At 46.5% G+C, this 27,041-nt stretch overlaps 1 protein-coding gene across 1 annotated transcript in view; it reads left to right on the top strand.

Annotated features, from left to right (window-relative positions):
* Nucleotides 1–27,041, top strand: part of CACNA1S (calcium voltage-gated channel subunit alpha1 S) — a 596,588-nt gene that overhangs the window by 295,517 nt on the left and 274,030 nt on the right. The window contains exons 12-14 of the mRNA XM_069633644.1: nucleotides 9,966–10,173; nucleotides 12,539–12,659; nucleotides 18,005–18,119. Of these exons, the coding sequence (XP_069489745.1) occupies nucleotides 9,966–10,173; nucleotides 12,539–12,659; nucleotides 18,005–18,119 (444 nt within the window). The remainder of the gene's footprint in view (nucleotides 1–9,965; nucleotides 10,174–12,538; nucleotides 12,660–18,004; nucleotides 18,120–27,041) is intronic.

A 27,041-nucleotide genomic window follows, 5' to 3' on the forward strand; every position in this document is an offset into this window, starting at 1 on the left:
ACCACATTTATAAGCCTTTACAATATTTTGGGATCCCCACTCTAATTTTGCTTCCTCTTGACAGAATCCCACCAAACCTTGCAAACACATTTATATCTTGATCTATTATTAGTTTGCCAAATTAAGTGTAGATTCGTCAATGGCACCTCATTTATAAGCCTTTACATTATTTTGAGACCCCCTCTAATTTTGCCCCCTCATGACAGAATCCCACCAAACTTTGCATACTCACTCAGAAGAATCAGCCCAGGAATATACATGCACAATTTGATGCAGTTCCATTAAGTGGCGCCAAAGTTATAAGCCATCCAAGAACTGCATTCAACCAACCCAGTAATGCTAAGGTGTTCGCAAACTTTCACAGGATTGTTTGCTAACATCCAAACTGTTCGCAGACTTTTGCGGAAAAAACCACCCGTTTTTTTTGCTTCTTGCAGCCATATCCCATCCCATCCTCATCACCCCTCACATCCCCAGATATTATTTGATATGTTTTACAAGTGGAATGCTGTGTTTTTTCATATGTTTTTACCACGATGTCCGCGGACATCGGCCGCTGTCTGCGAATCCAAGATGGCGGGCGTTTCCAAAAATCTGATGCACTTCACGCTTCTCACCATCCAATCAGCGAACACGATGCATGTCCGCGGACATGACGCAAGCCGATTAGCCAATCAGAACACTGTCTGCAGAGCGAACAGGGAAGTGTGTCCACGGACTGGACATAGATATCACACATTTTTTGTGACCTACTTTTTGGTCATTGTTTCAAAAACTACTAGATGGATTTTCACCAAATTGACAAAAGCACTCTTTCGGGTCCAAGCCGCTACTCCTGCTGCAAATTTGGTGAATATCCATCCAGCGGTTTGGGCTGTAGGCGTGAGCAAAGTTTTTTCCCCATTCAGTCGAAGGGAAAAAAATAAATTTTGGGACCCCCCCTATAACTTTGCCCCCCAGGACCAAACCTCACCAAACTTTGCAAAAGAATTCAGAGTGGGCCATATACTCTTTTTGCAAAGTTTGGTGAAGATTCGTCCAGGGAGAGCGAAGTTATAAGCCGCCCACAAAGTGCTCTTCCTTTGGGATTAGCAATTTAACCATAACTACACGGCCACTACTGTGGCCGTGTAATTAAAATAGATTATATATATACATACATTTATATAAGGTGCCAATTTAATGCAACAAAACCTGTGAAATGCGACAGGTGTTGGAAGCTACGTCACCTTAACTATGAGTCTCCCATTCGGCTTTCCCTAAGCACACTGATGACATCACAATTTAAATCACTTATTACATCATGAATAGCACAACTGGTACAGCTGATCTCACATGAGAGTAAGAGAGATGCACAATGTCAAAAAAAGTGTATTGCTGCCTTCTACATTAGAGTGCAGATTAAAATGCAAAGCTTGTTTGGAGTTTACATTTCAAAATATTGTCCATTTCAACCATGGTATTCTGACGCAAGCTCGGGTGTCAACATACGCTCGCCAGACAGTAAGATAGTATTAGTATCTTTTATTGTTGGTTGCTTGCAGTATAATCCAAGATGGTAAGAGCGACACCGGCAACATCCCACCCGGCATAAACAGTTAGCTCCAACTGCCAAACACGGAACGTAGCGCTGCACTCATACACTGCACGTTCTGATTCTACAAGCCCAGCAACACCTTCACATGCACGTCATTCATAACACCTAATATACATTACGACACATCCTCCCCCGTTCACTATTACAAGAAAAACTTTCCTTATAATGCATCAACCTTACATAACGTGTGGCCAGCACGGAATGTACCCATTTCCACAAAACACCAAACACCTTACCCCCAACCAGATGCTCACCTCAAATCACTGACATATGCAGGCCCCAGAATACATGCCACCAACTAAAAAAATGTTATAAATTGGATGAAACCTCACATGTAAGATTCAACCCCAAAGCAACCAAAAATAACTCCTCACCCTGAATACCCATAACCAACACCTTACATGCCCCGGAAGCCCAACCCACGAGAGCTAAAAATAACAAAACAGAGCATCCACTAGCCCCAAGCTGCCCCTTGGGACATGGGCCTGCCACACCCATAACATACCCAAAATGGACACACTAACATTCTAACCCCTCAAGCGCCAACACTTTCCGTCCCGAGCTGCCCCTCAGGACAACGGACCCGCCACGTCGGAGTACACTCCCGCTCAACCTAGAGCAACTACCCACTACCTACTAAAGAGCCTGGGCACCCTCACACTAAATTCCTACCCAGCTCCAAACCAGAACAACTACCAGAAGTTCAACATCAGGAATAACCATATGCCTACCAACCACCAACTCCCAATAAGACCCTTGGCCCCAAGCCATTGCCAAAACACCTAACAACTCCCTTGGCCCCAAGCCATTGCCAAACACCTAACAACTCCCTGCCCCGAGCCAAAGCCAAATATTACATGAACACTACATGGCCTCCAAACCGATGCTAAAAGGAGGAGCATACCATGAATGGCATCATCAGCCAGTCGCAAGGCAACCTGAGCAACCTATAACAAAAAAAAAACAAGGACCCAAATCCCTTGGCCCCCAAATCAGAGTCACCTACTCCTAACGGTTAGGACAATAATACTTACACCTACCACCATAAAGGAGGTACAACAGGCGTAACACTCGCCACTATTACACAAGCATGCGCACATTAATCACCAATCCATGAACACATACCCTTGAACATGTATTGAGCATCACCCACAACACCCCCAACTGTAAAAACTCCCCAATGATTGGGAAAACCCAGCAACATGGGAAGGAAAAGTTCCCACTGAACACAAGACGTTTGTCGTGCCCAAAGTAACAACGAAATATGCCATTATGAATACAATGCCCATCAAACAGTTGAACCCACCCCCAAAGTCCAACCTGTAAAAAGTAAAACAAGTTCCGAAAACATTCAGCAACGTCCATGCTGCAAAGGAAAAAAATGTTAAACACATTTCGCAATAGAGTCCATCCTGTAAAACTATTAAAAACTCCTAACAATCCAGAACACATGCCTCACTAAACATGTACTACAACCCATGATGTCAAAGTACCAGGAAAACCATCCGTTGCAAACGACATTAGATGAACCCCACCCTGCAAAGGAAAATCACCATGTTATTAATCATTACATTGCAGAATTACATTGCATTACGAAAATTCACACATGTCAGGGCCACTACACAAACCATCACAAACATATCATCCACACCAATCGCACCACATGGCCTACACAAAGACGCAACAGAGGCCACGAACGCTACCCACTCACACGCACTCACACGCACTCACACTGGCCTCAACGTAAAACTTCAATCCTCACTCAAAGTGAGACTTTTTAGACCCATGTAAAAGTCATACAAATCCGGATCAAAGCCCTTGAGGCTGTTCAGCAGGGAACTACAACCGTCGCAAAATTCCTCCTTGCTGCAAACCTCAGATCCACATGACAGACATCCACGCCCACACGTCCTCTTAGGATGTACACAGTACCTCAGTCCACTGTCCAACTCCAAACACCTCTTCCGCAAGGAGTGGCAGGAAGCCTCATCCCTCTCCACCACCACTCGCATCTCAGGAGTGTTCTGACTATTATTGCTGTGTAAACTTCCCAAGAACACTGGAGACGAATGTTCCTCGCAATGCGTGGACACGCCTCAGGAAGACCAAGGAATTATGTCACCAGCCCTTGTAGAGGATGACCCCGCATTCCGCGCATTCACCATTTCGCTCGCCATGAGGGGCCCAAATGCAGTCCAACGTACACGTGACACCTCCTCTCCAAATGCACTTCAATGTACGTGACGCCTTCTCCTTCCTCCTCCAAACGGTCGCGCACGACAGCTCCTCCTAGTGGACGTAGGGGCAGGCAACCTTGCAGTAAATGAACGCCGTCGGTCGCCGCCTCCACCAACGGCACATTGAAGCCACTGGCATGCCGGACACCAGCCAAACCGCACCCCGACACCTCCACCCTAACAGGAGGGGCGCTTCCCACTCTCAGCTCCAGTCCTGAACACCCCGGCTGCCACTGCTCAAGACTGCCCACAAGGGCACAAGGCACCAGACCCTCTGCGCGCAACGCTACCCGGGCGCTCACCCTCTCTGGACCAGGGGCAGTGGGCACCCCGCCACGGACACCGGAGACCTCTTATGGCGGCTCACACTCTCTGCCTCCACCACCAAAACACCAGCTGTAGAGGACCGGGTGCAGCGTGGTCACAAGCCAACGAGCTGGGGAGCTCCGCTTCGGACTGCCAACCACCACCACAGGCAGTCCTCCTCCCCAGTCAGCGCCCCGCCGAGTGGGATGTCAGCACTGGAGGGCGATGTCACTTTCCATCGGCTGCCCCCTCCGCAGCAGCACCATCCTCGTCGCCAGTGACCAAGCTCGGGTGTCAACATATGCTCGCCAGACAGTAAGATAGTGTTAATATCTTTTATTGTTGGTTGCTTGCAGTATAATCCAAGATGGTAAGAGCGACACCGGCAACATCCCACCCGGCATAAACAGCTAGCTCCAACTGCCAAACACAGAACGTAGCGCCACACTCATACACTGCACGTTCTGATTCTACAAGCCCAGCAACACCTTCACATGCACGTCATTCATAACACGTAATATACATTACGACATATTCCTACACACCTGAGCCCCTCTGTATTGAATGAACATTTGCCACTAGGAGATCATCGTGTACCTTAATCACTTTTCTCGCAACGGTCTGCTATGCAAAGTAGGCATTTGAAGTAGTATAATTATGACTTTGCACCAGTCCTCCAAAGATTACGAACATATGAGAAGGACAAGTTTCTCATAACCCCTTTTTCCTACATATCGCAACTTCCTACATATCGCAACCAATTTACTGTCAGTGTAACAAATCAAGAAGCAAGCCCTGACCTTGTACAGTGGTAATGGTTATGGCAGGCAGCCTGTAAACATCAAACATTTGGAAACAGTTTTTGTGTTGCTGGGGAAGCCTGGGCTACCAGACAAGAGTATACAATGTACTGTACAGATGTTTTGAATCAATGTGTGTTGTTGAGCCAAGCCATGCAACATGGTGTGTTTCCACAATAGGGTGTTTCTATCACATTGGGGGTCATGTGGGCCAATGTCTATGTGCTGTGGCCAAGACCATCGGCCATCTTTCCTGGGGCATGGCCGCTCTGCCTGAAATGCATGAGCAAGGAGGATTAAGATGGACAGCCATTTCTTCTCTAGGTTGATCAATTCATCCAAAATAGTATCTTCCCCTAATATCAGGGTTTCAAAATAAACGTTCCTGTCTTTCCTCAGAGCCTGGTTCATTATCATGCCCACCTTACCCCCAGAATGCTCTCCCCCTAGCACTGTCCCAAATCGTGTGTTCCAACGTCCCTTCGAAGCGCCCGCATCCCCAGCATAACTTCGAATCACACATACCCAGTCACACATTCCAACAGGTGTCCAGTAAGTTCTATTTAAGAGCTTTACTTGCTTTGACGCTCTCCTCCATTCAGGATACAAGAGGAATGTCACTGCAAAGCCTCTCACGTATTGCTTCGTCCATAGCGACAGTAAGATTCTGTGGCCATTACTCAATCAGTGTTAAATTCCCTCTCCTGGCCTTCAACATGAGGTTATAAACCAATGAGACCGAATGTTCCCGCCTCGACAGTTCTCTGACCGTGTCGCCCAAGTCGTTCTCGCGTATTGAGTGTGCATCCCCAAGTGCCCTTGCTAGTCTGCACCAGTCCTGGCTCAAAACTCCCTCAATCTTATATTTTGCCCTTAGTTTTCAATAATGTAGTCCACTCTCCATCTTCCAGCAGATCACCCAACCATTTCATACCTTCAAGGAGCCATGTTGGCCAAAACAGGGTGCATCCATTCATTTTCTCCTTTCTATTCAACCAGATCGGTGCCCTCGTGGAGCTCAGTGCATCCAGTCCCAGTGTCTTGAACAATTCACCCAGAAAGTTCTTAGAAAGTATATTAGAGGCAGAGTTGTCTGGTGAGGGTGTGTTCAGAACCGCCCTTGGTTCCAGTGGGCCCCCAAACTAGCTTCTGATCCAGTCCAGTCATCCGGTTCCCAACAATGTTATTTAGGGGCCGCCACGGGTCGCACCGGTGACACCTGAAGTCTCCCTTGCTACCCCTGTGGTCTCCCTTGCTACCACAAAAAAAGTGAAACTTTTTTTTTTACTTGAGGCTCATGGGCTCTGGCCGGCAGCATGTGGCTATTTGTTTCTGGAGTGGCTGGTTTTCTGACAGCTATAGCGGCAAGATAGCTCAGTGGGTTGAGCACTCGCTGCCGCAATGTGTGTGCGTGCTGCAGGTTGCAGGTTCGACTCCCGGCAAGGTGAACTTAGCCTTTCATCCTGCTGAGGATGATAAATGAGTAGAAAAACAGGTTAGGTGCGTGTGTCTATTTGTTCTATATAAAGCGTTTAAGCATAAGTGCTATATAATAGTACATCATTATCCTTTGGCCTTGGACGTCTGCTTGCATGCACAGTAATTTGGTAATATGGGCCTATCACACTGATATTAATGATACATATGGTGATCCATTCTTATATGATGTGTATATCACTTTACAGTTATATCGTATCCATATTTTCCGTGGTGTGCTTAGAAACGGTATAACGTCCTTTCATCGTCAGATTTTCTAATGACATCCTTTTAAACGAAGGAAAAAAATAATGAAAAAGTTCATTGAATTTGTTTGGGAAAGGGCAGATAAGAGGTTGGGGGTCGGTAATAGTTAAAAACAGGTGGGGAAGGGGGAGTTTCAAGGGGTGGAAACCCGGACAAAAAAAGACTAACTTTTTCATAATTTTCTCCTCGTTTAAAAGACTGTCGTTAGAAAGGCTGATGATGAAAGAACATGGCACCCTTAGAAACAATGCTATGTCAGGCCACTTCCTGTTTTGTCAAGGCGTGAAAGGTCGTGTTCCATCGCTTCCCGTGATTCACTTGCGGGTGGGGTCAAATGACATCATTTCATGTGATGTCATCAGAGGAGTTCAAGGGTCATGGGAGGTAACTTCTGCTATCCCTTGCATTTTGCTGAAATGACATCCCTGGCAGTTCCTCTTACGAGAACGGTGTGTCATGTGACGCACTGTAAATGCAAGTTGATAGGCCGCAAATTTGGGTACGTTCATACCATCTCTCCCTAGTGTTGGCTGTAACTTCCATAATTTCATCCTTGGTTTGTTCTCCCAAAGGTAATTTTGCTAAATCTGTTCCTGTTCAGTCTATCCCAAGTTCCCTTTTTTTAAATGGAGCGGAAGCATCTCTAGTATGTTATTGATTCTTGGAGCAGCCGTCATTTTGATTGTATTCACCTTCCCCCACAGGGTCAGAGTCAGCGCAGACCATCTTCCAACATCTCGTTCAAATCTCTCCAATGCCCATGACATGCTCAAATCCATTAACTGATCTAAATCATTTGTGAGCCAGATTCAGATACCCAAATATTTTATTTTAACCGGCCACTACTGGAAGCTGCTCTCAGACAAACTTACTCTGAAGCATAGCAGTGTTATTGGTAATGCCTCGGACCTCCTCCAGCTTACCTCATAGCCTGAAACATTTCAAAATCCGTCTAGCGACTCCATTACTGCTGGACGTGAGTTTGAAATGGATTGCGCTACTAATAACAGATCATCTGCATACACCCATATTCTCTGTTCCATGCCACCATTGTTTAATCACGGATTTCCACACTCCAAACTACCACATCTTACTATTCAATATTTTGCTAGGAATCACTTTTTTTATTTTTTATTTTTAACACACTGAAAAACAAGATCTACAATGGCGACCTTAGAATTCACCCAAAATTTCCAAACTAACATTTGCAATTAACTGCAACTTCAAAATCGTATTACTCTATGTTTGCAGGTATTCTTTTTTTATATTCTCCTTAGTAAGAATTGAGATCATTTTCTGCTTACCATATAAACTTTCTATATCATTTACATATGAAAGTCGAGATTCCAATCACAAACATCTCGATCTTCAGGTGACCTAATCCCAGAATCGAGAGAAGAATCGAAATTGTTGAAAAATAATACATCAGTGTATCAGTTTCCAAAGTGATTCAAACCCTAACTTTCTTTAAAGCTCCTTACATTTTCCCTTGATCCATTACATCTTAAATTGCTGTTTTTATGTTTACTTAATTAAATGGTTTTAAATGAAGATCATGATCTCCAGCTCTGAAATGCCATGGAATCGAAATCTTCATTCTTAAATCGCATGAAATGCATGTCCAATCAAAGCAAGGAATAATGAAAACGCACTTTGGCATTACTTGCTCTTCTGTGACATACGTTATGTTCTCTAAGCAAGGAGGAACTCAACATTTTTGCCCAATCCCATGCCCCCAAAGCACAAAATCGATCTAATACCAGCCTCTCAAACGTTTCACTTGGTTTCAGGAAATTATCCCTATATTTTTTTGTAAGGATATTAGATTTGGGATTGCTTCCTAAATTCACTTAAAATGCTTCCCTTCCCCCCAACTAAAATATTTAGGGCCCTGGCCTTCTGCCCAATCGCCACCAGCACCCCCCCTGCACTGCCCTCTGGGTCCAAACCCACATGTTGGCTGTTTTGCCTCCGCCCTGCACTTACCTGTTGGGCGGTAGACCTCCCTCTTCACCTGGGATGTCTCCACCCATGCACTTACCTGTTGCCCCCCCCAATGGGCACCTCCTCCCCTGGGGGACCCCAATAGCACTTATCCACACCCCTTTTTCTTTCTTTTTTCTTTTCACTGCACTTGCCCACTATGAAATGTCACAAGGCCTAGTCTATTTGCTACCTTGTTCCCTTCCCTTGCCTTGGGGTGCTTTGAAACCCTGTCTTGTTGTAAAAGCGTCTTATAAATATCCAATCTAATAAATAAATAAATAAATAAAACTGTGCTTGCCATATCACACTATTTACTATTTTTTTTCAAGTATTTACTCTTTTGATTCACATTAAATTACAATCGCAATCCTGATCTCAATCTCGGGGCACCCACTCTCCGGATTTACGCCAAACCAAGAAAGGATTTCATTCAGTGCTCTGTGCCCAAATTGTTTCTCATTTCGCAAAAATGTGTCCAGTGATTTGTGCTGTGTTTTCGGCAACACATGGCCTCTTTTCCCTATGGGAAAACCAATGCAAACAGGGAAAAGCGTAATACGGATTTCCACAGAATTTTCCAATTTTGGGGAGCAAGAGCCAAACAATTTGTTTGGAAAATTAAATTTAGTCCCACAGGCCAAAAGTTATAAGACATGGGGTGTATGCCTTTGCCATGGATGACAGATTCCACATGCGCTTTTATGCCACACAGATAAGCCCTGTTTTATGTGGAAATTTGTTGGGGGTACCTTGTAATTGCCTTTCGGTAACAGTAACACCTATTATATGCTCATGTGTTAAACGTCAAAGCTATGATAACAAGTGCTGAATAATTTGTTATTGTCTTGTACAATTACACACCGGTAGTATTGTTCAGTGGCAATGCGCTCATCTTGTCAGCAAAACGACACAGGCTCCAATCCCGGGTCAGCGTTTAGAAACCTCTTCGATGTTAAGCGTGTTATAAAAAAAACAATTATAATAATTAAAATGAACCGGGAGGGTGCTTTATATCGTAGGTAATGCACAGTTGGGCATCTTTTTGCTCTATTATAATGCATGGGTATCCTTTTTCGTGGGGTTGCATATAGTTGGGTAACCTGTATTTCTTGTGTAAATTTACAGTTGGTATCTTGCAGTATAATTTGGTTAGGCAATTTCATTGTGTAATGCCCTTTTAACTATTGTGTAGAATGCACAGTTGGGTGCATGCCAAGATCTTTTTTTAGGGTGCATATGCAGGTTGCCGCTCTCTTGTGGCTACTTACCTGTGTCCTCCGCTGATCCGATCCCCAGGTACTGGACCTCGTTGAGTAACCTGGTCGCCTCGCTCCTGAACTCGGTGCGCTCCATCGCATCCTTGCTGCTGCTCGTCTTCCTCTTCATGATCATCTTCTCTCTCCTGGGAATGCAGCTGTTTGGCGGGAAGTTCAATTTCGAGGACTTGGAGGTCCGCAGGAGCAACTTCGACAACTTCCCGCAGGCTCTCATCAGTGTCTTTCAGGTAAGTCACAGAGACAAGTGTATCGATCACGTTAAGATTTATGGGAGAGTTAGTCATCGTCCGGCATTGCACGTTGGGGAGTTAGTCTGATCCTGAATTTTGGATATAAGAGAGCCGAAACTCATAAACAAATAAAAATATCAATAAACTGATAGAGGAAAGTTCTGTGATTAGTTGCTCAAATTTGTTGCAGTGAGCTAAGTGAAAGAAGAAGACTCAATGGGTCAGATTGGTGCATTTTACACGACACCATTAACTGGAAATTGACAAACATCCATAGGATTTTCAGGACGTCCCATGGGGTAACACATGACATATTTCAATCCTTCAGATGCCAGGTCATCAACAGTACATATGAGCGTTTATCTAAATCAAATCATGTATGGTCCAAATGAAAGCTACTTGCTCAATAGAAAGACTGTGCACCTACTAGACCCATGTATGCTTCTGTCCTGACACTCGAGCAATAGATGACACAGTGCACAGGGAAATAAATACAAAAGTGGAATGAACAATATTTGGAAGTATTTTTCAGGGAATTGAATTCACACCCTGGGCTAGTTAATAATGCGCCACAAGCATTTTAACAGGAATTAAGACAACTCACAGAAAATCCCCATGCCAGTTTCACAGTGCAACATCCCTCCCTCACCCTCAAAACAAACAAACACTACCTGTTATGCGGCTGGATATACCACCCACTACATGCTCGAATTGTGTACAATCCCACTCACACAGCAGCAATGATTAACACACACACACACACACACACACACACACACACACACACACCCACACCCACACCCACACCCATACACACCCACCCACACCCCCCCCCCATTATGATTCCGGCAGGGCATTACAGCCTCTGGTTCTGTAAATGAGGCGGCGCCATTCGTAAATCCCCATTCCCATTTGAGTCCCATAGGACACTATGGGAATGTGGAGGACGGAAGCACCGGCACTGTGCGCAACAGTGCTGTTGCTTCCGTCAAAGTCTGCGGGAGGGTGCCGTCCTGCCCGCCAGGTCTGACCTGGCAGCTGGGACGGCACCCGCATAACTTGGAGTGTGTCGGTCCGGTAACAACGGTGCCGGTAGGCTTATCAGCACTATTGTTGCCGACTGGCACACTCGTAATGATCTCGCTCTCTCCATTTAATTAACGTTCTGGCCCTGCGAGCTAACCTCAGTGGCAGCATTCCAACCCCTTCTTATGGCCAACATGGGCAGAGGGTTTTAACCTTCCTGCTCCTGGCACCTTGGCTGTTGGGAGCAGAAGCCGGTGAACTGAGCTGACAGTCCTGTGAGTGCTCTGGCATGCACAGGAATTAGATACGCTGTACCTCGACCAGCTAGTCCTGTGCCAGCATTTGGCCCAAGATACAAGTGCCCAGGTGTACCTGGGCAAGATTTACATGCAGTCCCGTATTTGCTTCAGGGTCGGGCGCTGGTAGGTCTAGCTGTGCATATAGACTGGCTGCTGGCCAATGTGCTGCTTAGCGTAGCCTCTTGGCACCTCCCTAATGATTGGTGGGCGGCTACGCCAAAAAGACATTTTACATTCTGATTTGTTCCCACACATGGACAAGTCTAGGCTCTCTGAAACTACTTTGGTGATGGTTAGACGTAGCTTAAAAGGCAATAACAGAACATGGCATAGCAACGTGTACTGGGGATATCCTGAAACTCTAAATGCATTTTGTTGTTCTTTAGTTTGACAAACGGTTTTATTCTGCTGAATTGCATATGTTAGTTGTGTGTTGTTTACTTGTGTGTTGTTTATTTGTTTGTTGTTACCTTTTAAAAAAAAATGTAAATAAGAGATTACAAAATGAAAAGAAAGTGCCACACTTAGACAGACCTGTGAAAGTTAATATGTTCAATGTCATATAACCCACTAACCAAAAAAGCTGAATCTTTCTGCATACCTAACTAACTGAACCATCTCTAGCACAACAAGCCGCACGCACTTCACCACACCACAACAACACATAAACCGCACCAACAGCACACGAGGACTGACGCCGATCCGATACTCACACCAAAGCTCAGCACCCGGTGCACATCGAGTTGAAGCTGCCAATAGAACACTACTCCTCCCACTATCCTGCTCCCTCTTCACCTTACTAACCCATCCCACATTCTTGATTACAGATCCGGCAGAGCGCCTGGGGACCAATTCCGTTGGTGACGGTGCGCGGTACAAATACCTTTAACATAACATAACAAGCCCAGCCCTACTGTAGATCATTTCTGGATTGAGTAATGGGGTTTATGTTGTAACTTACAGGGCAAATGGCCAGCTAGTTGTTTGTGTGATGGGGTGGAGAAGTCTGAAGCTAACCCACTTTGCCCCTGTTGCAGATCCTCACTGGAGAAGAGTGGAACACTGTGATGTACAATGGAATCTTAGCCTATGGAGGGCCCACCTTCCCAGGAGTGCTCGTCTGCATATACTTCATCATCCTCTTTGTCTGCGGCAACTGTATCCTTTCATGGGCCGGTCAAAAGGACCTGGGAGGCTTTCATATCTTAGCTGCAGGGAATGTCTTTGTGCAGCAAGTGGATTGGAAAAACAGTCAGTGATTACAATCAGGCCGTAGCCTGAGTCATACGCCGCGCGCGCAGGCCTCGCTGCAATAACACGCGGGAGCAGATATGCATACAACCTTCCTTTATTCAACCTGTGGCGGCAACTGCCGAACTCCCCTTGCGTCCCTCCCCTTCCCCTGACGTCACGTCCTGGACGTCATTACGTTACGGCCGCAACGGCGGCCGGCCCCAACACAACGATGCGGGTGGGCTGACATCTCCCCCCTTTTTAACCTGCGGGGTGCTCCTGTCGCCTTACCCCATTTCTTCTATAAGGCGAAGTGGCTTGATGCGACTCCTCTGAGGGCGTCTCGCCCCGCACGGTGTCGCACTGTCTCTGGCAGGGGTTGCGCTGTCCTTTTCAGTCTCCGACTCCTAGGCGTCTCCTTGGTAGGGCTCCTCTGACGGACCATTCTCGTCACTGTCTCTGTCCCATTCCCACCGCTCTCCACGGTGGGGCCTTACCCGCTTAAACTGGGAGCTGTTTCGGGTTATGGACGTGCAGTCACTTCTTTGTGCTGTGACCATCGTTCCTTTCTTATGAGTGATGACGAGGGGGGTGGGTGCGAAGGTTGCTTCTTCCTTTCTGTGTTTGGGTTGTCTGACCCATACCTCGTCACCTGGCTACATGAGGTTTTCTCGCGCCCTTCTCTTTCTGTCCGTTGCTTCCTTCATTTGCGCTTTGTTCCTCTCGTCATTGACTCTTGCTTCTCGTTCAAGGCTTGTCGCACCCTTGGGTCTTGGGTCCTCTGGTAGCCTTGTGGTGATCGGCCTCCGGAATAGCAGGTCTGCCGGGCATATGCCTGTGGTGCTGTGTGGCGTGTGACGGTACTCCCTGAGCAGTTGATTGAGGGCCTGCTCGAAGGGTTTATTTTGGATGTGGGCAATCTGTAGAGTTCTCTTGATGTTGGTCATGAATCTTTCGACCATGCCATTTGCCTGAGGCCATCAGGGTGTTATCCTTTGATGTTGGAATCCCATGTATCGTGTGAATTTTTGAAACTCGTGACTTATGAAGGTGGGACCGTTGTCTGACTTTATAACTTTGGGGATCCCGTACGCTGACAGCATCCTGTCGAGGGCGGGGATAACGTTCGATGTTGCACTGCTTTCCACGATCTGGGCGTCGGGGTATCTCGAATGTTCGTCCATGAGTACCACGACGTGCGTGCCATCATTCAATGGCCCGAACAGATACACTGCTAGCTCCTCCCACACTTTAGTGGGAAGCGGTGACATTTGTAACGGATTCGGGTGTGGCGGCGGGGCTACCTGAGCGCAGATGTGGCATCCTCCTACAATGGCTTCTACTAGGCTGTCGAGCTGTGGGAACCACACCTTCTGCCGGAGAAGTCGTTTCGTGGCCACTGCCCCGCGATGTCCTTCATGGGCCAGGTGTATCGTCCTCTCCCGGAGTGTCCTTGGAATGACGACCTTGCACCCTTTTAGTAGTACCATGCCCTCCACCACTGTCAGTTCGTCCCGGACTAGATGTAACCCCTTTACCTCTTCCTTGACTTTGTCCGCTTCCTCCTTCGCTTGCTGCCTCATGAGGGCCCTTTTGTCTGTTAGTAGGCAATGTCTGACGATGAGTAGAGCAGGATCCGATTCCGACTGAGCTGCTATCTCTGCCCATCCTATGGGCAGCGGCTGTAGGTGATGAATGACAATGTTAATGTACGCATCCACGATGGAGGGTTGAGACACCGTGGATGCCGCTGGGTGACGGGAAAGGTAGTCGGCTGGATTGTCCTCCTTTTCGGGCTGATGTTTTACCGTGAACTGGTAGTCTTGGAGCCTCAGGCCCCATCTGGCTATCCTTGGTGGCATAACGGCTTTGGGGTTTCCGTAGATGGTCAGGAGGGCCTGGTGATCCGTGACTATTGTGAATCTTTTGCCGAAGAGGAACAGGTGAAAGTACTCGCAGGCCCATACTACCGCCAAGCTCTCCTTCTCTGCCTGGGAGTATGCCTGTTCTGTGGTTGTCAGACTCCTGCTGGCGTATGCGACTATGTGAACATTTCGTGGTTCTTCCGGATCTTTTTGTGTCAGGATGGCACCAAGGCCTACCGGGCTGGCATCTACAATCACCTCAGTGTCAAGTCGGGCATCAAAGTACGCCATGTCCTCTGCCTGTGAAATGGCGTTCCTGATGGCTTCGAACGCCTCTTGACACTCCTTCGACCACACGAACGGTGTGTCCTTTCGCGTGAGCAGTCGAAGGGGGTTGCTGACTGTGGCATAGTCCTTTAGGTATCTAGAGCAATAGCTAGCTAGGCCCAGGAACGAGCGCAGATCTGTTGTGTTCACGGGGGGGGGTGGCAGAGTTCAGAGCTTCTACTTTTTCTGGGTCCGGCCTCATGCCTTTCCCTGAGAAGATGTGACCGAAAAATCTCAAGGATCCCTTGGAGAATTCACACTTCGCCTTTTTTAGTGTGAGGCCGGCCTCTTCCATCGCCTGACATACTTTGTGTAGCGCCCTGTCGTGTTCTTCATGCGTTTTGCCATATACCAGGACGTCATCTGAATAGTTCAGACAGTTTGGGATATGTCGAATTACTTTGTGAATCTCTTCTTGGAAGATTTCAGCCGCCGACGAGATGCCGAAGCTGAGTCTTTTGTATTGAAATAGCCCAAGGTGGGTGACGAACGTGGTGATATATCTGGATTCGGCTGCAATTTCGATCTGATGATGTCCTTTCGTCAGGTCCAGTTTTGAGAAAACCCTTGATCCGTGTAAGAGATGGATCATATCTGTGATCCTGGGCGCCTGGTGTCTCTCTCTCTCGATGGCGGTGTTTGCTCTGCGCATGTCGATGCACAGACGGATGGACCCGTCCGGTGACTTCTTGGGGACTGGGACGATGGGTGAGACCCAGGGGGTGGGCCCTGACACTGGTTCAATAACATCCATCTTGATCAGTTTGTCAAGTTCTTCTTCCACTTGTCTTTGAATGTTAAATGGAATCCCACGGTAGTGTTGGGCTACTGGTTTGATGAGTGGGTCTATATGCAGGTGTACTTTCCGGTGCTTTAGTTTTCCTAGGCCGTGGAATAATTTAGGGAAGGTGTTGTGGGCCATCAGCTGATAGAGGATGTGTACCAGGCCCATCTCCACGGCTGTCCGGAAGCTTAGGATGCAGCCGCTATCGGCTTCAGTTTTGAGGATGTGTAGCGGGATTCTCGCGGAGTGGTCTTTGTGGGTGCACCACGCTGTTATTGTGCCTTTGCACGGTAGGGGCGTCGTGGATCCATACGGGTAAATGTCTATCTCGGCCCTCTTGATTTTGGGAGGTGGAGTCAGTGCTTCATATGTTTGTTCATTAATGATATTCACCTTGGCCCCGGTGTCTATGAGAAACTTCACTGGTGTGTTGTTTACATTTAATGTGAGAATAGGTCTGTGCTGTGTGGCTGTCGTGTTAGTCTTGACGGCCCACACGTAGCCCTTTTTCCTCTGGTCACCCCTGAGGACCGGGTGTCGCTGCTGGTGGGGGATCGTGTTTCTATGTAGCGGACGCATCGTCTTCTGTGGGAGCGTCGCGTGTCCTCTGACGAGCGCCTGTCGTCCCGGGAGTAGTGGCTGGATCTGCTGCTGTCCTCCCTTTTCGTCGGCTTCCTGTCACTCTCTCCTCTGGGTCTGGGCGGGCTCTGCCGACTATATCGGCATCTCTCTTGTGTTCGGGGTCTGCCCTGTGCGTTCACTGGGGCATTCTTGCACGTGGCCCTGAAGTGGTCCATGCCTCCGCATGCAGCGCATTGTTGTCCCAGGGCCGGGCACTCCCCGGCGTGCGGATATTCGTAACCGCACTTGTAGCAGGTGGCCTCTGTGCGTCTCCCTCCCTGGCTGGGGCTTGTGTGGAGCTTGTTGACAGATTCTGCGTGTTCTCCTGGTTGTTGTATGGTGACTTTCCCCAGGTTGTCCAGTTGCGAGTCGACGGCGGCCTCCATGCGAGCCAGTGCTAGGATCTCTTCGAGTGACCTTTGTTTCTGCAGGAGTTGTTTACGAAAAGGTTGCGAGTGGCATCCCGCGATCACTTGTGATCTGAGGGCTTCTTCGTTTGAATATCTGTGGAATTCACAATGTTTTAGTTTTATGCGCAGGCGCATCACGAAATTGTCGATGGATTCGCCCTTTTCTTGCTTGGTCGTGTGGAACACGTGACGTTCATAGTCGACGTTTGTGTGTGGAGCGAAGTAGTCAGATAATTTGGCATGGAGTTCGCCGTATGTAACTGTGTCGACGTTGAGTAGCTCTCCGGCTACGTCCCTTACTGCAGGCCCAACTGCCATGAACAGCGTGTTCTTCAACCTTGCGTCATCGGTTAGCCCTATCGCTCACGTGTAGAATTTGAAGTCCCTGAGCCATATCGTCCATCGGGGCCCCAGATTTGACGTGTCTCTAATTTCGAAGGGATTTGGCATATGCATCACCTGCGCTGCTCCTCCTTCCGTGTGAGTGGGCAGATTGTGGCCTTGATTACCATCGCCACCTCCTGGCGAGGCTGCTGCGGTGCTTGCCCCTCCTGTGGATGAGGCAGGCGTGCTTGCAGGGTCCGACATCTTGACCCGCTTGCCGCCGACCGACGTGCCTCTGACGGTGGGCTTTGTTCCCGCGCACCTGCGGTGGGGGTGTGCTGACCCGCGGTCCGGGGTCACAGCGTGGTCCGAAGCTGCCGTCGGACGCTGGCGGCTCCCCGCTGTCGAGCGTTGTGGAGGTGCGCCGACGCGCCGAACCGCACGATTGCGGACCTCAACACGGCACTAGTGGGCCGTACTTCCTCGTCGCCATTGTCAGGCCGTAGCCTGAGTCATACGCCGCGCACAGAGGCCTCGCTGCAATAACACGCGGGAGCCAGATATGCATACAACCTTCCTTTATTCAACCTGTGGCGGCAACTGCCGAACTCCCCTCGCGTCCCTTCCCTTCCCCTGACGTCACATCCTGGACGTCATTACGTTACGGCCGCAACGGCGGCCGGCCCCAACACAACGATGCGGGGGGGCTGACAGCATGCTGCTTGGGGGGGGGAGGGGTGCCAGTGATTTGCATCACAAAGGGAAATTGAGGCCTTGAGTCCACACTGCAAAGTTGTGCACAAAGCTGAATATTGTTGCAAAATTGGATGTGTTCGATGGAATGCTAAGCTTCACACCAAAGGCCAGTGCTCCCTTTCATGGGCATGCCTTGAGCATGCCCAGTGGCGCAGTCATTCCTTAGCAATGTTTCTCCTCCAGATATTCTGCTGAACGTCTTCCTGGCCATCGCTGTGGACAATCTGGCCGAAGCGAAGAGTTTGACCGCTGCACAGAAAGCCAAAGCGGAAGAAAGGAAGCGCAGGAAGATGTCCCGGTGAGTAAACCATAGGATGATGCTATGAAGACTCGGTAGTGTAGGAGAAAGCAAGGGACTGAGAAGCAGTTTGTTTTAGAGCTGCTTGGAGCCGGGGAGTACCATGTTATGGGTTCCTTGGTTACAAATTGGTTGCATGTGACAACAAAGTTCTGGAGAACCCTCCCTTATTTGGTAACACAATGGGCAGAGGGCACTGGTTGACTCGCTAGGATCTGGGAATACAATTTGTCTTTTTCCTGCACCTAATGGCCAACTTCGAGCCAAACCTGTTAAAAGAGAGATTATGAAATCCTTGCACAATTATCTCACTTTCCACGTTCGATATGTTCCTGAAAAATGAGCTTATCTCCTAATTAACTTTTCAATTAAAAATGAATATATAGAAATATTTCTGAGGCTTTTGGATACGTTTAGAATCACATGCTTTGCATAGCCGACATCTAGTGGTAGGTGCAGAGTATTGCATGACTTGTTTTCGAAGTTCGAAAAGGGACGTCGACTGGGCGTGTTTGTAATGCTATCCCTAGTGTGACATGGACTGTACCCATGGTCCTTCACGTGTTGAGGTCCCTCAGATTGTTTTTTTCCACCACGGTGGTCGGTCACACTTATGCAGGCTCTATAACTTTCGCTACTTTTATATTGTTAATTAAGTTAATAGTCAATATATCGCGTCTTTCGACGGACACATACTCAATGCATGTTTCGACAAGCGATATTCAATACCATCGACTGAAGACTTCGACGATTTCTTCCACGTCTCCATGACTGGCTTCAACTTACACCAGTTTTCGGCCTTGCAGTAGCAAGAGTGGGGGCACTGAACATTATCCATATCTCCTGGAGAATGCATCCTCTCACTTCCTCTTTTTGCTACATGTGTCTGGCTGCTTTTACTTTTACATGTAATTATAGAAAGAACTCCTTGTTAATTCTGCCCGCCATGCAATTAGACATTTCCATGGAAAGACACTCGTAGTGTGTAACCACTGTCTTTCCTGTGATCATCCAGAGAGGCATTGTGTGTCATGTTTCAGCCAAGATGCTCAAAGAAAAATGTACTAGAGGGTGGGCAGACTACGTCATGTAGGACGAATCTGGAACCCCCCCACCGGACCACTTGCATCAGATGAGGAAGACAAAGGCAGCTAAGGCTCCGTTTCAGATGCCAAAGACATCCAAGAGGAGTAAAGAGACTCCTGTGTGTCAGTCCCCAGCCCCGGTAGGCAGGTCCAGTGCACTGCTATGGGGACAACAACTGGCGACAAAGGCATACATAAGCACACTCTTCATTGGGGCGCAAGCATCATAAACACACATACCCTAGCTATTCTTCGATGGATCCATCAATAAAAGGCCACGCTGCAACAGAAGGCACTTCGAGGCATTCTGACACTACGCGTCATAAGCCCGCTGCACTTCTGCTTTTGCGTCCAGTGCATGGCAGTAAAAGAAAAACAGGCACCAATTGGAGTGCAAAAACCTTAGATGGAACATGTTTCGCATCAGTCGAATCACCCACTGAAAACACAAAAACCTACTATCAACACAGGAAAAAACACAGGAAGTTCTCACGAAGCCTCCAGAGACTGCCCTAGCTTGTATACCTGTTACAAGTGTGTCTATAACACTCTCTACACTAAAGACCCCAGACCTTGGGCCACCTCTACTTTATCCCAATATTTACATAAGAGAAAGCAGAGTGTTAATCCAGAAGCTATCATTTTTCCACTTGCAGAAACTCCCAGAATAGGTTGATGGTCCAGGGAATGTTTTGAGGAGACAATGGACAAGGTATCTTCCTTTGTAACCTTTATGGAATGCTACCCTCTAAGACAGAAGTCTCTACTAGCAGAAGGAGAACCACTAGCAGAGTCTCCTAGTTTACACACATTACACACATCGCCCACTCATACCGTCATTGATGTAACTGAGGAGTGTAGGGTATTTTGTGGAGATTTGGGGCCTGACGGTATTTTATTACCGCCGAAAAATAACTTAGCAATAATCACTCCTTGTATTCAGATTGGGCCATGTGCAACAATAATACAGTGGACATGCATTATTTCAGCACCCAGACATGCATATTTGGTATGCGTGGTTGGTATGCGTGGTTGGTGGTATTTTGGTGAGCATAATTCCCTTGTTTTATTTGTGGCCCCAATGTCCAGAATCCCTTATCTTTGCTTAGATTTTTCGTGTAATCACTAGAGAGACCTCAGACCTACATTTCAGGAATACCACATTTTCAGTGTTAGTGTTAGTGTGCCACCATGGGCGATCTCACTGACTTATTTACGACAGAGAGCTATATGTGGTAATTTTGTGGTAATTTCCACTACCTTATATATGGTAGGGAACTATGTCCAGAGAGTCCCTCTTCCCGTTGGCTCATGTACCTCCAACGAGCTATGCTACAAACAATCACTCTCAACTGTCCATACTGAATATGATCATGCACACATCTGTCTTAAAATGACAATTGCACTGTTTAAAAATCTCCCCTCATCATCAGCACTGTATTGGTAAATATAAAATACACCACCCGTCTGCTTTCAAATATTTTTCTGTATTATAAAAGTTGCATTTAAACACGATCTCACTCTTTACAGAAATAAATAAAATAGCACAGTAACAGCATTTTCTGTGATACACTGAAAAGAGAGTGGCGGAGAAAAGAACTCGATTTGCAACATTAACATGTGATTAAGGCACCGGAATCTCCTTTCCTACTCTGACTGAATATTCTCGTACACACTCAGCTCCCACACTTATGTAATTACCTTATCTGTTCAGCCCGAGTTTTCTTCAGCTGTTCTCTTTCTGAATGTGGCTCCCTTGAAGATTAACCCCAGTGAAAAGGAGCGCCTTTCATTCTCAAACCGGGGTCATTGCCTGGAACTCTCAGCTTTTTCAGCAGAAATGCTCCAACCAGGAAAAAACAGGTTCTTCTCCCAGCTCTCCAAATCTCCACTGTCCTTCTCTCCTCAAACTCCCCTCAGCAAAACCCTAATCACTGCCTCTAGCATGATACTTGCTATGACGCTGCTCCAATCAGAATCAATCATGCCATCTCCTCCCTCTCTACACAATGGCTCATTTTTATAGTAATACTTTGTAACCAACTGGTTTCCTGTTCTTTCGAGCCCTTTTGCTTCCTGTAGTTATGTGGACAGAGCAGCAGAGAAAACAAAAAAAAATGAATGTGCGTTTAAAAGTTCACTTTCAGAGTAGGCCTATTTCTGCAGTGGAGACACATTTTTATTAGTGGGTTATGTTAAATTCAATTTTTATTAGTCAGGTTATTTATGAGTAATGTTAGTTATTAATTTTCAAATGTGTCTCTTGCACCATAGGCATTTCAGGTAAAAAATAGTGTGCATTTTTGAATGTGCACGTGTGCTTTTAACTGTAAAAATAGATTTGCATCTTATATGTTAAAATCGTTTTTGACTGAATAGCCTGTCTTTCCTTGTTAATCTGGTAACACATATAGCAATGCACCGCACCCTTGTGGTGGTGCTGCATAAAAAAAATTGCTACCTGTGCAGTAGTGCTGTACTCTGCGCTGTAACACGCCAAATATCCTTAAAGGAGCCACAGCATGACGTATTCCATGATCACAAGGATGATCATGGTGATGAAGATCAGGGTGACATGGGAATATGGTATGAAGATCCTAGTGATCCTACCTACTATGACCCCGACGCCCCAGACGTTACTATTTTACAGTCTCCCGAAATCACTGCTGAACGGGGTTCCACATTTCAAATTGACAACCAACTTTCATTCAATCATCTGCTTAAGAAAGCAGCTAATCATTTTAAAATACAAACCCACTAGTCTGTTTAAGACACAGACTTTGTGGACGATATTTTAAATGAGAAAAAAGCGGCCACTCAGTCTATACCATTGCTTCTGTCCATAAGGAAGGGAGTTAAACCCTCACTAACTACACCATCCCTTAGGCATGCTGTTAACCCTAGCGAAGAAAAAGTTTTTAAACGCACTCCAACAGACCCTCTTTCTATCACTACTACCGGGTAATGGGCAGGCGTCCCATTATCTAATGCGGAAGAATCGCCTGATAAAGAGTGTAAAAGGCTTTACACCCTTGGGAAGATGGTAGCCCCATCTGCAGATGTTTCTACTCGCATAGCGAACAACATTACGTTGCTCACTCGTTACAACAGTGCATAATCGGACTCAGTGCAAAATCATTTAGATTCAATCCCTGAACCGATTAAGTCACATTTGCATCATATTGTTGAAGAGGGAAAACAGGTGGCCCTGAACATCCTTAAAAACACCCTAGATTCTGCTGAAACGGCAGGCAGAATTGAGCAGAGTGCCTTGTTGAAACAGCATTCCTGGCTTCGCAATTCAGGTTTTAAGCCTGAGACGCAGGCCACCCTCATCAACATGCCTATACAAGACTTTGGGCCTGATTACGAGTCCAGCAGGAACCCTGCCGGTGATTCCGGTGGGTTGCCATCAGATTCGTAACATTTTACATTACAAGTGCCGGTGGACCCAGGAAGCTACGTGCTGAAAAATGTTAGTCCCTATTCCCATGGAGTCCTAAAGACTCCATGGGAATGGGTTCACAGAAGCACATGTACCGTTACTAACAGTGCCGGTGCTTCTGTGATCAGTCTGTCTACCGGGGCCGCTGCGCCCAGCAGGGTCGGGCCAGGTGGGTGCAGGGCCCCGGCTGGCAGACTCAGAGTGTGGCGGTCCAGAAACAAGGGTCCCAGTAGGCTTACTGGCACCCTTGTTTCCAGACTGTCACTCTCATAATGAGGTCCTTGGTCTTGTCTGGCAAGGTGGTGGATAACGTACTACAACCAGTTAAAAAGGAACATAAGACCTTAAAGACCTTAGGTCAAATTACTAATAAACCCTACGTTCAACGCGGGGTGTTTAATACCAGGAATTCCTTTCAAAGCCAAGGGTTTATCGGGTGCACCCAGTCAGCGTTTGGGCCAATCCCCTCCCTGTGGTACACTTCTCAGGGCCAAACTTCCTCTTTTCAAACCCCACAACAAAGAGGTTTAAGGCAAGAGTTGGAGCAGAAGTGCAGCCATTAGAGGCTCCCCCTTGCCCCCTCCTGAAAATGACATACCAATACAGGTTCCCTTCCATGCTTCCCCAGTAGGGGGTTGCATTATTCATTTCACCCACGCATAGGAGGGCATAACATCAGGCCAATGGGTGTTATCAATGGGTGTTATCTATCGAATTCCTGGAAACACCTCGCCACCATCCGCTGAGATCAACAAGAATGGCGCAAGAGCATCACTTTATTGTATACGCAGAAATACTAACGCTACTACAATAGGGACTGATAGAGCTGGTTCCACTTCAAGAAGTAAACAAAGATATTTATTCAATATACTTCTTTGCGCCGAAAAAGGATTTAAGCATGCACCCTGTCTTAGACCTGCGTCCTGCAAACACGTGTGTCAAGCTGCAAAAATTCAGGATCACAACTCTGCAGGAGGTAATTCCACTTCTGAAGCAACAGGATTACATGACAACATTGGACATGAAAGATGCATACTTTAATATGTAAATGTCACCAGCGCACAGAATATACCTAAGGTTCAAGATGGGAGATACCCACTGCCAGTTCAAGGTACTTCCCTTCGGTATATCCTCAGCCCCAAGGGTATTTACAAAGGTGCTCGCACAGGGGCCAGCCCACCTGTGCAGGCAGTCCATTCCAGTGTACCCTTTTCTAGATGACTGGCTAATAACAGGAGACACTCCACACCCGTGTCAACAGAACACTCAAGAGAACATCAATCTTCTATTTCAGTTTGAGTTCTCAACAAGAAAATAATCAAGCCATGTTCCGAGTCAGGTAAAACAGTTTCCTGTATCGCTAATTCAGACGGAAGATGCTCTAGTCTTCCCCTCCAATGGGAGGGTCCAAAACATGCTCTTTCAAGTTCCTCAATACGTAGCTGTTTGTCAAATGACCATCCAAAAGGCAATGCACTTGCTGGGAATTATGGCTTCCTGCATTTACTTGGTGCTACACACTCCATTGCCCCTGCATCCAATGCAAGAGTGGCTAGTGAAACAATGGTCGCAAGCATGCAGCCTGTGGGACGATCTAGTGGTGGTTTTGCATTCCCTCATTCAATCACTGCAGTGGTCGACAAAAGAACACCTTTTTGAAGGGAAATTCATTAACTAACCCCACAGTCAAGTCCACTCTAACAACAGATGCATTGCTGTCAGTGTGGGGAGCTCACGTTCTTCAGCACACTGTGCACGGCGTATGGACACAAGCGTTAACAAACATATCAATCTTCTGGAATTACTAGCAGGTTTCAAAGCTTTGCAAGCATTTTAACACCAGCTGACAGAGAAAACAGCACTAGTCCTAACAGACAGCACTACAGCCATGTACCGTATAAACAGACATGGGGGGGCACACTCTCAAGGTCTGTCCAAAATAGCCCAGAACATCTGCAATTGGGCACTGAAACGCAATATATTCCTCCTGTCACACCTGTCTGGCAGCCGTGCTAAGCAGAAACATAGAACTTCCCTCAGAGCATGAATGGCAATTACATCCCGACATACTACACAACATCTTCAAAGAATGGAGCCATCCGAACATAGAACTCTTTGCAACACAAGAAAATGCACAATGCCAAGATTATGCATCCAGAGATCCCCAGACAGGGTCCAAGGGGAATATGTACTGTGGATGTGTTGGTCAGGGATATTTCCATACGCCTTTCTCCCCAACACCACTTCTAAACAAGATAATCCACAAAATGCACCAGGAACACGTCAACATGATCCTAATTGCCCCAATGTGGCATGTTAAACTTGGTTCTCACACTTATTGAGAATGTCTCTTTGCCCACCAGTCAAACAAATGTGCCCTTACAACATGTATTCATAACATCAGGGCGCAACACTTCATCCATGTCCACAAACATTGAACTTGGCAGCTTGGCTCCGGAAGTCATAGAATGTGTACACTTGAACCTGCCCCAAAGAGGTATGGACATCTTAAAGGAGGCACGTAAGCCCAATGCAAGACACTGCTATTTCAACAAATGGAAACGCTTTGTTTTGTGGTGCAAAACACCAGCATCAACCCCATTGATCTCCTTCACACATAGTACACTATTTGCTTTATCTACTAGATTCAGGTTTAGTTTTTAATTCCCTTAGAGCTCATCTAGCCGCACTTTCAGCATATAACACATCTCAGAGTAAAATCTAATTGTGGACATTTTTCAGTGATTAAAACATTCATGGAGGGGGTTAAGAGACTATACCCTAATATGTCCAATCCTACTCCTGGTCGGGATCTTAATGTGGCTCTTACAAAACTCATTGGGTACCCCTTTGAGCCAGTGCATGAAGCCAGTCTTAAACATCTCACTTATAAGATTCCTTTTCTTGTTGCAATCACTTCAATTATGAGGATCAGCGAACAGCAAACTCTCTCAGCTCAAGATCATGTATTATTATTCACAAAGACAAGGTTGTGTTACGTACACATCCATGTTTCTCTCCGATATTTATTTCAAAGTTCCATGTCAATCAATCCATCGTGCTTCCTACTTCTTTCAAAATCCTCAAAATTCAGCAGAAAGAACCCTCCATAGACTAGACGTCAGAAGGGCAGTGATGGATTACCTAAACAAAACATAATGATTGAGGAAAGCAGATCAATTGTTTATTTCCTTTGTTGCAGGAAGAGAAGGGAATCCTGTCTCTAAGTCGGCTATTTCAAAATGGATTGTCAGTTGCATCCAAATCTGTTATTCAATGTTCAAGAGAACATTACCGTTCTCGCACAGAGCACACTCCACTAACTCGAGGTACCGGTACTACTTTAGCTTTAGTTTAGTACCTTATTCAGGTACTGATCGCTAGACTATGCAAAACATGTGATTCTAAGCAGACCCACAAGCCTCAGAAGGCCTTACATTATTAACCATAATTGTATTTCTGATACTTGTATATGCTTAGATTCACATATGCCCACTCTTCCTCCCCTCTTGGAGTTGAAGGTACATAGACAACCTACACCTTTCTTCACCCTCCTGTACTCACGCATACAATTCATGCTGCCTCACGTCAGAAACAAAACAATCTGAGGGACGTTGACGGATGAAGTACCATGGGTACCATACAGGTCCCACTAGGGATAGTATTACAAACACGCTCAGTCGACGTCCCTTTTCGAACTTTGAAATCAAGTCCTGCAATACTCTGCACCTTCCACTAGATGTTGGCCTATCCAAAGCATGTGAATATAAGTAGATACAAGCATCAGAAATACGATTACGGTAAGTAATGTATGCCATATAGTGTGAAAATAGCTTAACAAAGCATACTGAATGAAGCACTATACATGCCCACATACACTTGAACACATTTCTGCGCACTGAGGCCTATGGGCGAGTTGCGCTATATATACAATCCTCGTAATAATAATTTCTTACAAGTAATACAAATCATGTACAAAGAGGATCTTCCTACCTACATTCAAAAAGGGATTGAAAACCGATTAAATACCCAAAAGTAAATCAAACAAAGACCAATACCAAGTTTCTTTTTTAAAAGGGGTAAAATTGAATGCAAATGAATAGGGAGTTGAGTGCATCCTATACCCGTACTCCAATACAAGCCGTGTTTGATGGTGGTTTTCTGAGCTAAGTTCAGATGCTGAATTTACTGCTAGCCAAGGAACTGCAGTTGCCTCCTCTGAGTTGCTACTTACATTTGTGCACTCCTTTGCAACTTGTGCTTTAACTAAGCTGACCACTCATATTTTAAAAGTCTGCAGTGAGTGACCGGTAACTGGTTTACAATGCACTAGGTTTTTACCTATTATGATCCCTGAGATTTTGCAACTTTCTTTCATATAGTTTACTGTTA

This window comes from Ambystoma mexicanum, chromosome 13 (assembly GCF_040938575.1).
Source record: "Ambystoma mexicanum isolate Mex_15411 chromosome 13, UKY_AmexF1_1, whole genome shotgun sequence".
NCBI lineage: Eukaryota > Metazoa > Chordata > Amphibia > Caudata > Ambystomatidae > Ambystoma > Ambystoma mexicanum.